Raw genomic sequence first — 12590 nt, forward strand, 5'->3', positions numbered from 1 at the left:
GCTGTGATTTATGTCAAAGAGCGTTTTTCCTATGTTTTCCTCTACGAGTTTTATAGTGTCCGGTCTTACATTTAGGTCTCTAATCCATTTTGAGTTTATTTTTGTGTGTGGTGTTAGGGAGTGTTCTAATTTCATTCTTTTACATGTGGCTGTCCAGTTTTCCCAGCACCACTTATTAAAGAGACTGTCTTTTCTCCATTGTATATCCTTGCCTCCTTTGTCATAGATTAGTTGATCATAGGTGTGTGGGTTTATCTCTGGGCTTTCTATCCTGTTCCATTGATCTATATTTCTGTTTTTGTGCCAGTACCATATTGTCTTGATTCCTGTAACTTTGTAGTATAGTCTGAAGTTAGGGAGTCTGATTCCTCCAGTTCCGTTGTTTTCCCTCAAGACTGCTTTGGCTATTCGGGGTCTTTTGTGTCTCCATACAAATTTTAAGATTTTTTGTTCTCGTTCTGTAAAAAATGCCAATGGCAATTTGATAAGGATTGCCTTGCATCTGTAGATTGCTTTGGGTAGTATAGTCATTTTCACAGTATTGATTCTACCAATCGAAGAACATCTCTCCATCTGTTTGTATCATCTTTAATTTCTTTCATTAGTGTCTTATACTTTTTTGCATACAGGTCTTTTGTCTCCTTAGGTAGGTTTATTCCTAGGTATTTTATTCTTTTTGTTGCAGTGGTGAATGGGAGTGTTTCCTTAATTTCTCTTTCAGATTTTTCATCATTAGTGTATAGAAATGCAAGAGATTTCTGTGCATTAATTTTGTATCCTGCAACTTTACCAAATTCATTGATTGGCTCTGGTAGTTTTCTGGTGGCATTTTTAGGATTCTCTATGTATAGTATCATGTCATCTGCAAACAGTGACAGTTTTACTTCTTCTTTTCCAATTTGTATTCCTTTTATTTCTTTTTCTTCTCTGTTTGCCGTGGCTAGGACTTCCAAAACTATGTTGAATAAAAGTGGTGAGAGTGGACATCCTTGTCTTGTTCCTGATCTTAGAGGAAATGCTTTCAGTTTTTCGCCACTGAGAATGATGTTTGCTGTGGGTTTGTCATATATGGCCTTTATTATGTTGAGGTAGGTTCCCTCTATTCCAATTTTCTGGAGAGTTTTTATCATAAATGGGTGTTGAATTTTGTCAAAAGCTTTTTCTGCATCTATTGAGATGATCATATGGCTTTTATTCTTCAGTTTGTTAATTTGGTGTATCACTTTGATTGATTTGCATATATTGAAGAATCCTTGCATCCCTGGGATAAATCCAACTTGATCATGGTGTATGATCCTTTTAATGTGTTGTTGGATTCTGTTTGCTAGTATTTTGTTGAGGATTTTTGCATCTATGTTCATCAGTGATATTGGTCTGTAGTTTTCTTTCTTTGTGATATCTTTTTCTGGTTTTGGTATCACGGTGATGGTGGCCTCATAGAATGTGTTTGGGAGTGTTCCTCCCTCTGCTATATTTTGGAAGAGTTTGAGAAGGATAGGTGTTAGCTCTTCTCTAAATGTTTGATAGAATTCACCTGTGAAGCCATCTGGTCCTGGACTTTTGTTTGTTGGACGATTTTTAATTGCAGTCTCAATTTCAGTGCTTGTGGTTGGTCTGTTTATATTTTCTCTTTCTTCCTGCTTCAGTCTCAGAAGGTTGTGCTTTTCTAAGAATTTGTCCATTTCTTTCAGGTTGTCCATTTATTGGCATATAGTTGCTTATAGTAATATCTTATGATCCTTTGTATTTCTGCAGTGTCTGTTGTTACTTCTCCTTTTTCACTTCAGATTCTATTGATTTGAGTCTTCTCCCTTTTTTTCCTGATGAGTCTGGCTAATGGGTTTTCAATTTGTTTATCTTCTCAAAGAACCAGCTTTTAGTTTTATTGATCTTTGCTATTGTTTTCTTTGTTTCTATTTCATTTATTTCTGGTCTGATCTTTATGATTTTTTTCCTTTTGCTAACTTTGGGTTTTGTTTGTTCTTCTTTCTCTAGTTCCTTTAAGTGTAAGGTTAGGTTGTTTATTTGAGATTTTTCTTGTTTCTTGAGGTAGGCTTGTATTGCTGTTAACTCCCCTCTTTAGAACTGCTTTTGCTGCATCCCATAGGTTTTGGATCATCGTGTTTTCATTGTCATTTGTCTCTAGGTATTTTTTGATTTCCTCCTTGATGTCTTCAGTGATCTCTTGGTTATTTAGTAGTGTATTGTTTAGCCTCGATGTGTTTGTGTTTTTTATGTTTTTTCCCCTGTAATCAATTTCTAATCTCATAGTGTTGTGGTCAGAAAAGGTGCTTGATATGATTTCAATTTTTAAAAATTTACTGAGGCTTGATTTGTGACCCAAGATGTGATCTATCCTGGAGAATGTTCCGTGCGCACTTGAGAAGAAAGTGTGATCTGTTTTTGGAAGGAATGTCCTACAAATATAAATTAAATCTATCTGGTCTATTGTGTCATTTAAAGCTTGTGTTTCCTTATTAATTTTCTGTTTGGATGAACTGTCTGTTGGTGTAAGTGAGGTGTTAAAGTCCCCCACTATTTTTCTGTTACTGTCGATTTCCTCTTTTATAGCTGTTAGCAGTTGCCTTATGTATTGAAGTGCTCCTATGTTGGGTGCATATATATTTATAATTGTTATATCTTCTTCTTGGATTGATCCCTTGATCAGTATGTAGTGTCCTTCCTTGTCTCTTGTAATAGTCTTTATTTTAAAGTTTATTTTATCTGATATGAGTATTGCTACTCCAGTTTTCTTTTGATTTCCATTTGCATGGAATATCTTTTTCCATCCCCTCACTTTCAGTCTGTATGTGTCCCTAGGTCTGAAGTGGGTCTCTTGTAGACAGCGTATAGATGGGTCTTGTTTTTATATCCATTCAGCGAGCCTGTGTCTTTTGGTTGGAGCATTTAATCCATTCATGTTTAAGGTAGTTATCGATATGTATGTTCCTATTACCATCTTCTTAATTGTTTTGGGTTTGTTTTTGTAGGTCCTTTTCTTCTGTTGTGTTTCCCACTTAGAGAAGTTCCATTAGCATTTGTTCTAAAGCACGTTTGGTGGTGCTGAATTCTCTTAGCTTTTGCTTGTCTGTAAAGCCTTTGATTTCTCCATCGAATCTGAATGAGATCCTTGCCGGGTAGAGTAATCTTGGTTGTAGGTTCTTCCTTTTCATCACTTTAAATATGTCATGCCACTCCCTTCCGGCTTGTAGAGTTTCTGCTGAGAAATCAGCTCTTACCCTTATGGGAGTTCCCTTGTATGTTATTTGTTGTTTTTCCCTTGCTGCTTTCAATAATTTTTCTTTGTCTTTAATTTTTTGCAATTTGATTACTATACGTCTTGACGTGTTTCTTCTTGGGTTTATCCTGTATGGTACTCTCTGCTTTTTCTGGATTTGGGTGGCTGTTTCCCTTCCCATGTTAGGGAAGTTTTCGACTCTAATCTCTTCAAATATTTTCTCGGGTCCTTTCTCTCTCTCTTCTCCTTCTGGGACCCCTTTAATGTGAATGTTGTTGCGTTTAATGTTGTCCCAGAGGTCCCTTAGGCTGTCTTCATTTCTTTTCATTCTTTTTTCTGTTCCGCAGCAGTGAATTCCACCATTCTGTCTACCAGCTCACTTATCTGTTCTTCTGCCTGAGTTATTCTGCTATTGATTCCTTCTAGTGTGTTTTTCATTTCAGTTATTGTATTGTTCATCTCTGTTTGTTCTTTACTTCTTCTAGGTAAATATTTCTTGCATCTTCTCGATCTTTGCTTCCATTCTTTTTCCGAGTTCCTGGGTCATCTTCACTATCATTTTTCTGAATTCTTTTTCTGGAAAGTTGCCTATCTCCACTTCATTTAGTTGTCCTTCTGGGGTTTTGTCTTGTTCCTTCATCTGGTACATAGCCCTCTGCCTTTTCATCGTGTCTGTCTTTCTGTGAATGTGATTTTTGTTCCACAGGCTGCAGGATTATAGTTCTTGCTTCTGATGTCTGTCCTCTGGTGGATGAGGCTATCTAAGAGGCTTGTGCAAGTTTCCTGATAGGAGGGACTGGTGATGGGTAGAGCTGGCTGTTGCTCTGGTGGGAAGAGCTCAGTAAAACTTTAATCTGGTTGCCTGCTGATGGGTGGGGCTGTGTTCCCTCCCTGTTGGTTGTTTGGCCTGAGGCGACCCAACACGGGAGCCTACCCAGGATCTTTGGTGCGGCTAATGGTAGACTCTGGGAGGGCTCACGCCAAGCAATACTTCCCAGAACTTCTGCTGCCGGTGGTGTTGTCCTCATGGTGAGACACAGCCACCCCCCCGCCTCTGCAGGCGACCCTCCAACACTAGCAGGTAGGTCTGGTTCAGTCTCCTATGGCGTCACTGCTCCTTCCCCTGGGTCCCGATGCGCACACTACTTTGTGTGTGCCGTCCAAGAGTGGAGCCTCTGTTTCCCCCAGTCCTGTCGAAGTCCTGTAATCAAATCCCGCTAGCCTTCAAAGTGTGATTCTCTAGGAATACTTCCTCCCGTTGCCGGACTCCGAGGTTGGGAAGTTTGACGTGGGGCTTGGAACCTTCACTCCAGTGGGTAGACTTCTGTGGTATAAGTGTTCTCCAGTTTGTGAGTCACCCACCCAGCAGTTACGGGATTTGATTTTATTGTGATTGTGCCCCTCCTACTGTCTCATTGTGGCTTCTCCTTTGTCTCTGGATGTGGGGTATCTTTTTTGGTGAGTTCCAGTGTCTTCCTGTCAATGATTGTTCAGCAGTTAGTTATGATTCCCAGTGATCTCACAAGAGGGAGTGAGAGCACGTCCTTCTACTCCGCCATCTTGAACCCAGCCTCTCCTTTAGCTTTTGAGCATGTTTAAGATGGTATATTTAAAGTTTTTGCCTACTAAGTCCAATATGTGAGTTTCCTCAGGGACAATGTTTGTTTATTTTTCCAATGAATTATTCGTACTTTCTTGTTCTTGTGAATGCTTCATAAGTTTTGTTGAAAACTAGACATTTTGAATTTTATAACTCTGGACATCAGATTATTCCTCTCCTCAAATTTTGTTCTTATTTCTTGCTGTGAGTACTGATTGTTTAGTGATTTTCCTAAACTATTATTTTATAAAATAGATTTTATCTTAAGAGCAGTTTTATGTTCTCAGCAAAACTGTGCAGAGAGTACGGAGGATTCCCATATACCCCTTTTTCCCACTTGCACAACCTCCCCTACTATCAACATTGTGCACCAGAGTGATATCTTTTTTATGAATTATGAACCTATATTGACAGATCATTATCACCCAAAGTCCATAGTTTACATAAGGGTTCCTCTTGGTGTTGTACATTCTGTGGGTTTTAACTAATGTATGATGACATGCATCCACAATGATACTATCATACAGAATAGTTTCACTGCCCTAAAAATCCTCTCTGCTCCACTTATGCATCCCTCCCTGCCCCCTAAAAATCCTGGAAGCTTCTGATTTTTATGTTTCCATAGTTTTCCTTTTTCACCATGTTGTATAGTTGGAATTACACAGTATGGAATGTTTTTGGATTGGCTTATTTCACTTAGTAGTAAGGATTTAAGATTCCTATATGTCTTTTCATGGATTGATAGCTTGTTTGTTTTTAGTGCAGAATAATAATTCATTGTCTCGTTGTGCCACAGGTTGTTTATCTGTTTACCTACTGAAAGGCAGCGTGCTTCCTTACAAGTTTCAGCAATTACAAATAAAGATGCTATAAACATCTGTGTGCAGGTTTTTTTATGTCTATAAGTTTTCAATTCATTTGGGTAAACACCAAGTAGTAAGTGTATGTTTAATTACTAAAAAAACCCCTCAAAACTTGCCCCCATCCCCAGAATTTTTAACTCTCAAGCTTGTCCATACTGAGCCTGCAGCAATTCATCATTTACACTTTAGGTTTTTGTACCCCAGTACTGTGGAGGTTTGTGCTCACAGATTTCTGCTCCAGTAATTTGTGATCTTCTGTATTGCCTGTCTCTCCAATTTTGGGGGCCATGTTTTTTGCTCTGTGACTTTAGTTCTGTGATAGATTTAAGAAGATTTGTTGATTTTTAATTTGTTCAGCTTTTTACTTGTTGTTAGGACAGTGTGGTGAATCTAGGCTCCTTACATGCCAAACTGGAAAATAGAAATCTAAACTATTTATTTTTCAAGTTTGTAGTTTTTGTTGTGTTTCATCTCTCAGGTTTCTGTTCCTATAGATGTGGTCAATTCGTGGGTTTGACAGAGATTTCCTTAAGTGCCTGGAGCCACAAAAACATAAAGAAAAGGAGAAAAAAAATATTCTTCTGGCATTTGAAGACTGGCTCTGTTTTGAGGCACTTCTTTAAAACTTAGCCAGGCTGTTTACAGATCTGCCTTAGCCTTCATTTTCTACTTGTGTGGAGCTAAAGACCAGGCAGAGGTGAAAGTTTAGTGTCTACTGCAATATTTTCTGAGCATGAGTCCTGCCCTGGGCAAGTGTGTAGCTTACTAGATTCCCCCTAATATATGGGAATTTCAAAATCCTTATTTTTCCAAAGTAACTCTCTCCAGTTTTTCCTTCTAGGCTTTGACATGTATATTGTTTGCCTCAACTATAATCATTTTCTCCAGGGAGCAGCGGCTTGTTTAACTACCTTTCAGTTTTTTTGCGGAATACTCTCCACTTTGCTGGTTTTCTGCCCTGAGAGAGTTCTGAGATGAAACAAAGGTAAAAGCTACAAGTCCTTCAAGGAACCTCTAGACAGGATAAAACAGAAAAACACAATTCCTCTTTTTCCTCCAGAACTATAATATATACCCACACCAGGAATGGAGGCTGCTGTCTTTAAGACTGCCAGTGCTCTGGGGAAGTGGGTGGGGCAAGGCTAAGTTTAAATGCCGCAAAGGTCTCCTAGACTGTTTAACCTGCATTTTTCTTGATCCATCACTATTTGGCTCCTGTAAAGCCTTCACTGTTTCCCAGAGTTTTCACAAAGTTGATTGTAACAGTTTTTGCTCACTTTTTCTTCAGTGTTTCTGTGAAGGATAGGCCCTTGGAACTCCCTACAGCCATTTTTGCTGTCATCACTCCCTAATTCCCCCAATAGGTTTATCTTTCTGGTGGAAATTTGCAACTGATTGTGAATTTTATATAGAAGTTAAATGGACCAAGAATGACCAAGTGAGTTCTGAAGACAAAGAACAGGTGAGAGGACTTGCCCTAGCAGATATCAAGACTTGTTAGAAAGCTATATTAATTATGGTTGTGTGCTTTTGGTGCAAGGTTAGATAGACCAATGGAATTGAATAAAGGCTCAGAAATAGACCCTTTTATATATGGAAAATTTTATTAATGATAGAGAAGTAGTAGCATAATAAATGGCCCTGGAACAGTGGTTATTTATAAGGTAAAAAAAGTTTATTCTTTATAGTGTATACAAAAATCATTTTCTGATGGATTAAAGACCTAATAAAAAATCAAAAGCAATAACATATTTAGAAACAGATATAGGAGGCTGTCGTTATGACCTGGAGCAAGGAACAATTACAGAAGAATATATAAGTCATAAAGGGAAAGATTGCTAAATTCGACTATATTAAAATTAAAACCTCTATTGTGTAAAAAATTCATAAAGAGAAGTGCAGGAGAAGTTTCAAATAGCGGAAAATACTTAGATCACATATATCAGACAGAGGAAATCCAGAGTATATAGATAACATTTACCTGTCAATAAGTATAAGGTAAATCAATAAAAGATGCTCAAAGGAAATAAAAAAGGTGTTTGCAAAGGAGGAAATACAAATAGCCCATAAAAATATCAAGACGTATTCTACCCTTTTAGTAATTTTTAGTATCCAGGGAATGTGATTATGGATGTTAACATCATAAAAAAATAAAATGTTGGCTTTTAAACAAGGTTTTGTAAAATTCTTCCATTGAGGGCATATTTCCTTCCAGTACTGCCTAACATTGCTACCTTTTCTCACACAGTCCTCTTCAAAAATATTCTTATACTTACTTCATATTTCTCCCATTTATCTGTACTTCAGTTTGTCTTCTGCCCCCAGTGTCCATTGAACTAGCCATCTGAAGATAGTAATGACTCCCATAGTGTTAAATCAAGTGTGCATCTTTCTTGACACCTCAGCAAATTTGACGTTGTTGACTATTTTGTTCTTGAAGTGCCCTTCCCTTGGCTTCTATGACACCCTGTGTCTATCTGGTATATCAGTTTCATATTAATATTATTTTCCTTTTTAAATTTTAAAAATTATGCTATCTATCTTCTCTTTAGGAAGCTTTTTATAACAGCTACATTAAATGCCAGCCCCATTAACAACAATTTTGTAGAGTGGGGTATTTCCTTGTTACTTTGCTTATAGTTTTTTCTTGTGTTCACTCTTCTGAGATTAACTTTTTGTTTTGCTAGGTTAGAATGTGTGGTAAAATAGTTTCTAAATCTGAATTCTTGAAAATAGTTTCATTTTGGCTTCACATTTAAATGATAATATCTTTAAAATTAGAATGGAGGTTTAATATTTCCCCCAAGAACTTTATAGACGTTGCTCCATAGTATCATAGAATTTTTTTTCTGTTTAGTGTTATGTGTCTAATGTTGGTTTTCCTCACTTCTGGTCAATTTTCATATTCCACTTATTTTTATCAATAATGTCCTACATTCAGCAGTACCAATAGTAATTGATGGTGTGTTATTGATGGTTCAATAGTTAAGAAAGCCACTGTTCTCCAGGCTTTAAGTGGTTTAAGTAATTGTAGAACCCTGACTGTAATGAGTGGATAAATTGATATATACAAGGGATTCCCATTACGTTCCCAGACAGGAAAGGAGATTTTGAGAACCTTGGAATCTCTCCGGATAGTGGAAAGAATGACTTTATTGCAAGGTAGTATGCCTTATTGGACATTACTTTCTAAATCCTTATACAGCTGAAAATATTTTCCTTCAGATGTGGACATTAATTTGCTGTGGTATGTTTTCTTGAGGGTCTCAGCCCTTTTTGCTTAGATCTATGCTTTCTTATTACTTAGTGCAGTGATTCTTAAACTTTAGCATGCAAAGGAATCAACTGGAGGGATAGATAGTTTAAATACAAATTACTGGTCCTACGTCCAGAGCTTTGGAGTCAGTAGGCTGGGGTGGGGCCTGGTAATCTGCATTACTAACAAATATGGTTGTTTAGGTGATGCTGATGCTTTTGGTTGTGGTGTCACAGTTTTTGAACTGTTGATCTAGAGTTAGTGTCAAAGAAGAGAAATTTAGACTAGCCTGATTTTTTTCAGTTAAGCAACTTTTCTTCTGCGTGAATGCATGTAATAAAATTTTTCTTTAATAATGTAATTCAAAACTTTTATTTGGTTGTAATAGAGTGGGGTTGGTTGTTTTTTGTGGCAAATGTAATCAGTTTAGCATTACATTTTGTAAATGGTAAATATTGGTAGTTTGGACCGTGTGATAGGTTTTGTATATTCATTTTCTCTCATAATCTCCCAAACCAGTTCTTTGCATTTTCCATTAAAAAATCAAGTAGTAGTGTAATATTTTATATCTTGATTCTTAGACCTTTTAGCATAGCAAAGTTATATTGAAGAAATAATGTTCGTAAGATAATGCTTTTCATTATTGTACTCTCAGCTCTATGAAAAAAAATAATGCTCTTCTGAGAAGAACTTAAATTTTACTTCTTACCTATATTAAGAAATAGATGAAATCGTATATGTGAATTATTTTGGGTTTTTTTAATGTAGATCTGTAACAATGGAAAATTCTTTTCTAGAACTAAGTTGTCAATGCAAGATGTACTAAAAACTCTGTAAATATAAAAATATTGTGATTGGATTATAGATTTATAGTTATATTTTAGAAACTTGTGTATTTTGGTGATTGAAAATTTCAAGAGACTTGAATTAAATATTTTATTATATCATATGTTGTGAGGAATTTTATTTTTAAACGTTTTCATTAAAACTTTATTTTCCAGATTTTGGAATCTCTTTTTAAGGTATGTCCAATCTATTGCCTACTAAAATTTAATACAGAAATACATATAAGTGAAAAAGAGTTTTCTAAGTTTTGAGGAAGTAAAAATAACTCCCAAACTTGCTGCTATATATATTTAAAAATTTTACGTTTCAGTTACATGTTGCCTTAGCCCCATTCTGAACCCTAAGATAAAATGATGTTTGGTGTAGGACTAATATTTGATACACACACACACACACACACACACACACACGTACTCATTTATTTCACTGCAGAAATTGACTTGTCAATATTATTTCCTTTCTGTTCCTTCTTTTATTTAAAGTGGTTTCAGCGACAGGTCAGTCAGATGGAAGAGGTAAGTGTAGCATTTCTTGTTAATTAAGTTAATATTTTATCTCATTTGAAAACCAATTTGAGGTATAAGTTAAAAATTTTTAATAACCATTGGTTATAATCTTTTTATTTAGGTAAAGAAGGAATAAATGGGTAGACTAAAATGTTTCTTAGTGATTTATATACAATACTCCTGCATGTATCTGGTCTACTCTGAATTTGACCCATTCTTTCTCCTAAAATTGAAAAATGGAAATTTAATTATTATTCTTTCCATAATTTACATAAAATAGTAAATAAGTGGCAAGAGAAAACTTACCAACTTAAATATTTCTCCTGTATTTAAAAAGTCATGCATAATATGATATATGCTTATTCATAAAATTATATATTGGTTTTCGTTAAATTTAATGTTATTTTAATGATTTTTTTTATACTTTTATTTTCACATGCTTTGCCACCAGTTTGAGAAATACTGGTCTCTATCCTTATTTTGGAAAAGATTTTATGTGTGCTGTTAATATAGCAGAATGATTTCCAGGATAGCCTTAGGGAGTTAGAGAATTATTCTAGTTCTACCTTGGCTATGTTTGTGGTTTAGTCCTTAAAGTTCTGGGAGAAGCTGCCTGTGGGGAATGTGCCATGCCAGGGACCTTGCCAGGAAACCATCCATAGGGGTGGTGCTGTTGAAACTTGGTGGAGGTGAGTACTACTAGTTACACTGTGTACTGCCCTAGGATTAAACAGAGAGATGACAGAACTTGGAAGAAAAGCTTCTTCCTCCTCTAGTGTCTAGGGCCCTCTGCTGACAAAAGTTAACATCATGCTGCCTGTCAAGATAGAAATGTGCCACTACTATAAACAGGACAATGAAGAATGGATTTTAGATGAGAGGCAATAAATTGATAATTGTAGCTGATTGCTATGTCACTTTTTAGGTTCAGTTTATGATTGATGTCGTCTTATTAGGGATCTTGCCTTTGTCCATAGAGTATTCACACAACTTCTGCTTCCCTTCCACTTGTTCTGCATCCCACAGTCTCAGACTTCCAGTACATTGCCCAGTACTTACTTCCTGCTGTTATATCTTAATCCCATTCAGGTAACCATTACTAAAGTGAAGTCTTTGCTTTAAATTCCTAATGTTAGAATTTCTCTTTGCTATGTCCTAAGACTATGGCTTGACTACTTTTCTTTTTTCAGCTCTTCCTCCCATCGTAAGGATTAGAGTTCTCTTTTAAATATTTTGAATTGCCTTTAACTGATCCTGTTATAATTGTTATTTAACTTGCTTAAAATTCTGATATATTAAAATAATAAACAGAAGATTGAATTTGAGCTCTGACATGTAAAAGCCAACACTTAGCTATAATTCTGTTGCTAGGCAATTGCTCATATAATTTCACTAATATTGTGAAATATTAGTATGTGATTATAGCTATAGATAGATAAGAATAATACAACATTTATTTATATATGATAAATGATGAAATTTCTTTGAGGTATGGGAGAAAAATGAGTATTTCCTAAGTAACTGGCTAATTTTATTATTTTAGATAAGTAAAGATCGAACTTTTTCAGCAGAGTTTCCAGCACCTGATAAAACAGTCAGTTTAAGCATTGCACAAATAGTAAAGCAGGTGCACAAACTTGAAGAACTGAAAAATCGCCTTAAAGAAGGGTCTAAATTCTCCTTCAAAGACATGTCATCTAAACCCAAGTAAGTAAAATGTAAGAGTTAAAAGAATTAAACAGTAAGAGTAGGTATATAATTAGTAATGAATGGAAGATAGTGGTTCAGATTTTGTACTATACATAGAGCTTCTAAATCAAATCAGAAGATCTAGTCAGCTTGTTCCTATTTGAAATTTTTAATAGTTTGAAATGGGACTAGGCACATGTGGCTATGAAAATTAAAATTCAATTAAATTTAATTAAAAAACCAATTCTTTAGTCACACTAGCCACATTTCAAGTGCCTAGTAGCCACATGTGCCTATTGTTTGAAAGTTCTATCGGACACTGCTGGCTTTGAAATATCTGGCTTATAAACTCTTCTCTCAGTTTGATTAGGTAGCTTCCATAATATATTTAAGGTGTAGTGAAATATTTCATTGTTCAAGAACACCATCATTAAAAATTGCATAGGGGGGCTTCCCTGGTGGCGCAGTGGTTGGGAGTCTGCCTGCCAATGCAGGGGACACGGGTTCGAGCCCTGGTCTGGGAAGATCCCACATGCCGCGGAGCAACTGCGCCGGTGAGCCACAATTGCTGAGCCTGCGCGTCTGGAGCCTG

The 12590-nt window shown here is 36.1% G+C and overlaps 1 protein-coding gene across 1 annotated transcript in view; it reads left to right on the forward strand.

The window, feature by feature from the left end:
- The window catches only part of CCDC7 (coiled-coil domain containing 7), a 285426-nt gene that overhangs the window by 21325 nt on the left and 251511 nt on the right, over nt 1–12590 (forward strand). Inside the window, exons 4-6 of the mRNA XM_061181406.1 lie at nt 9959–9979; nt 10286–10318; nt 11853–12016. Of these exons, the coding sequence (XP_061037389.1) occupies nt 9959–9979; nt 10286–10318; nt 11853–12016 (218 nt within the window). The remainder of the gene's footprint in view (nt 1–9958; nt 9980–10285; nt 10319–11852; nt 12017–12590) is intronic.

Source organism: Eubalaena glacialis, chromosome 2 (genome assembly GCF_028564815.1).
Source record: "Eubalaena glacialis isolate mEubGla1 chromosome 2, mEubGla1.1.hap2.+ XY, whole genome shotgun sequence".
Taxonomy (NCBI): Eukaryota; Metazoa; Chordata; class Mammalia; order Artiodactyla; family Balaenidae; genus Eubalaena; species Eubalaena glacialis.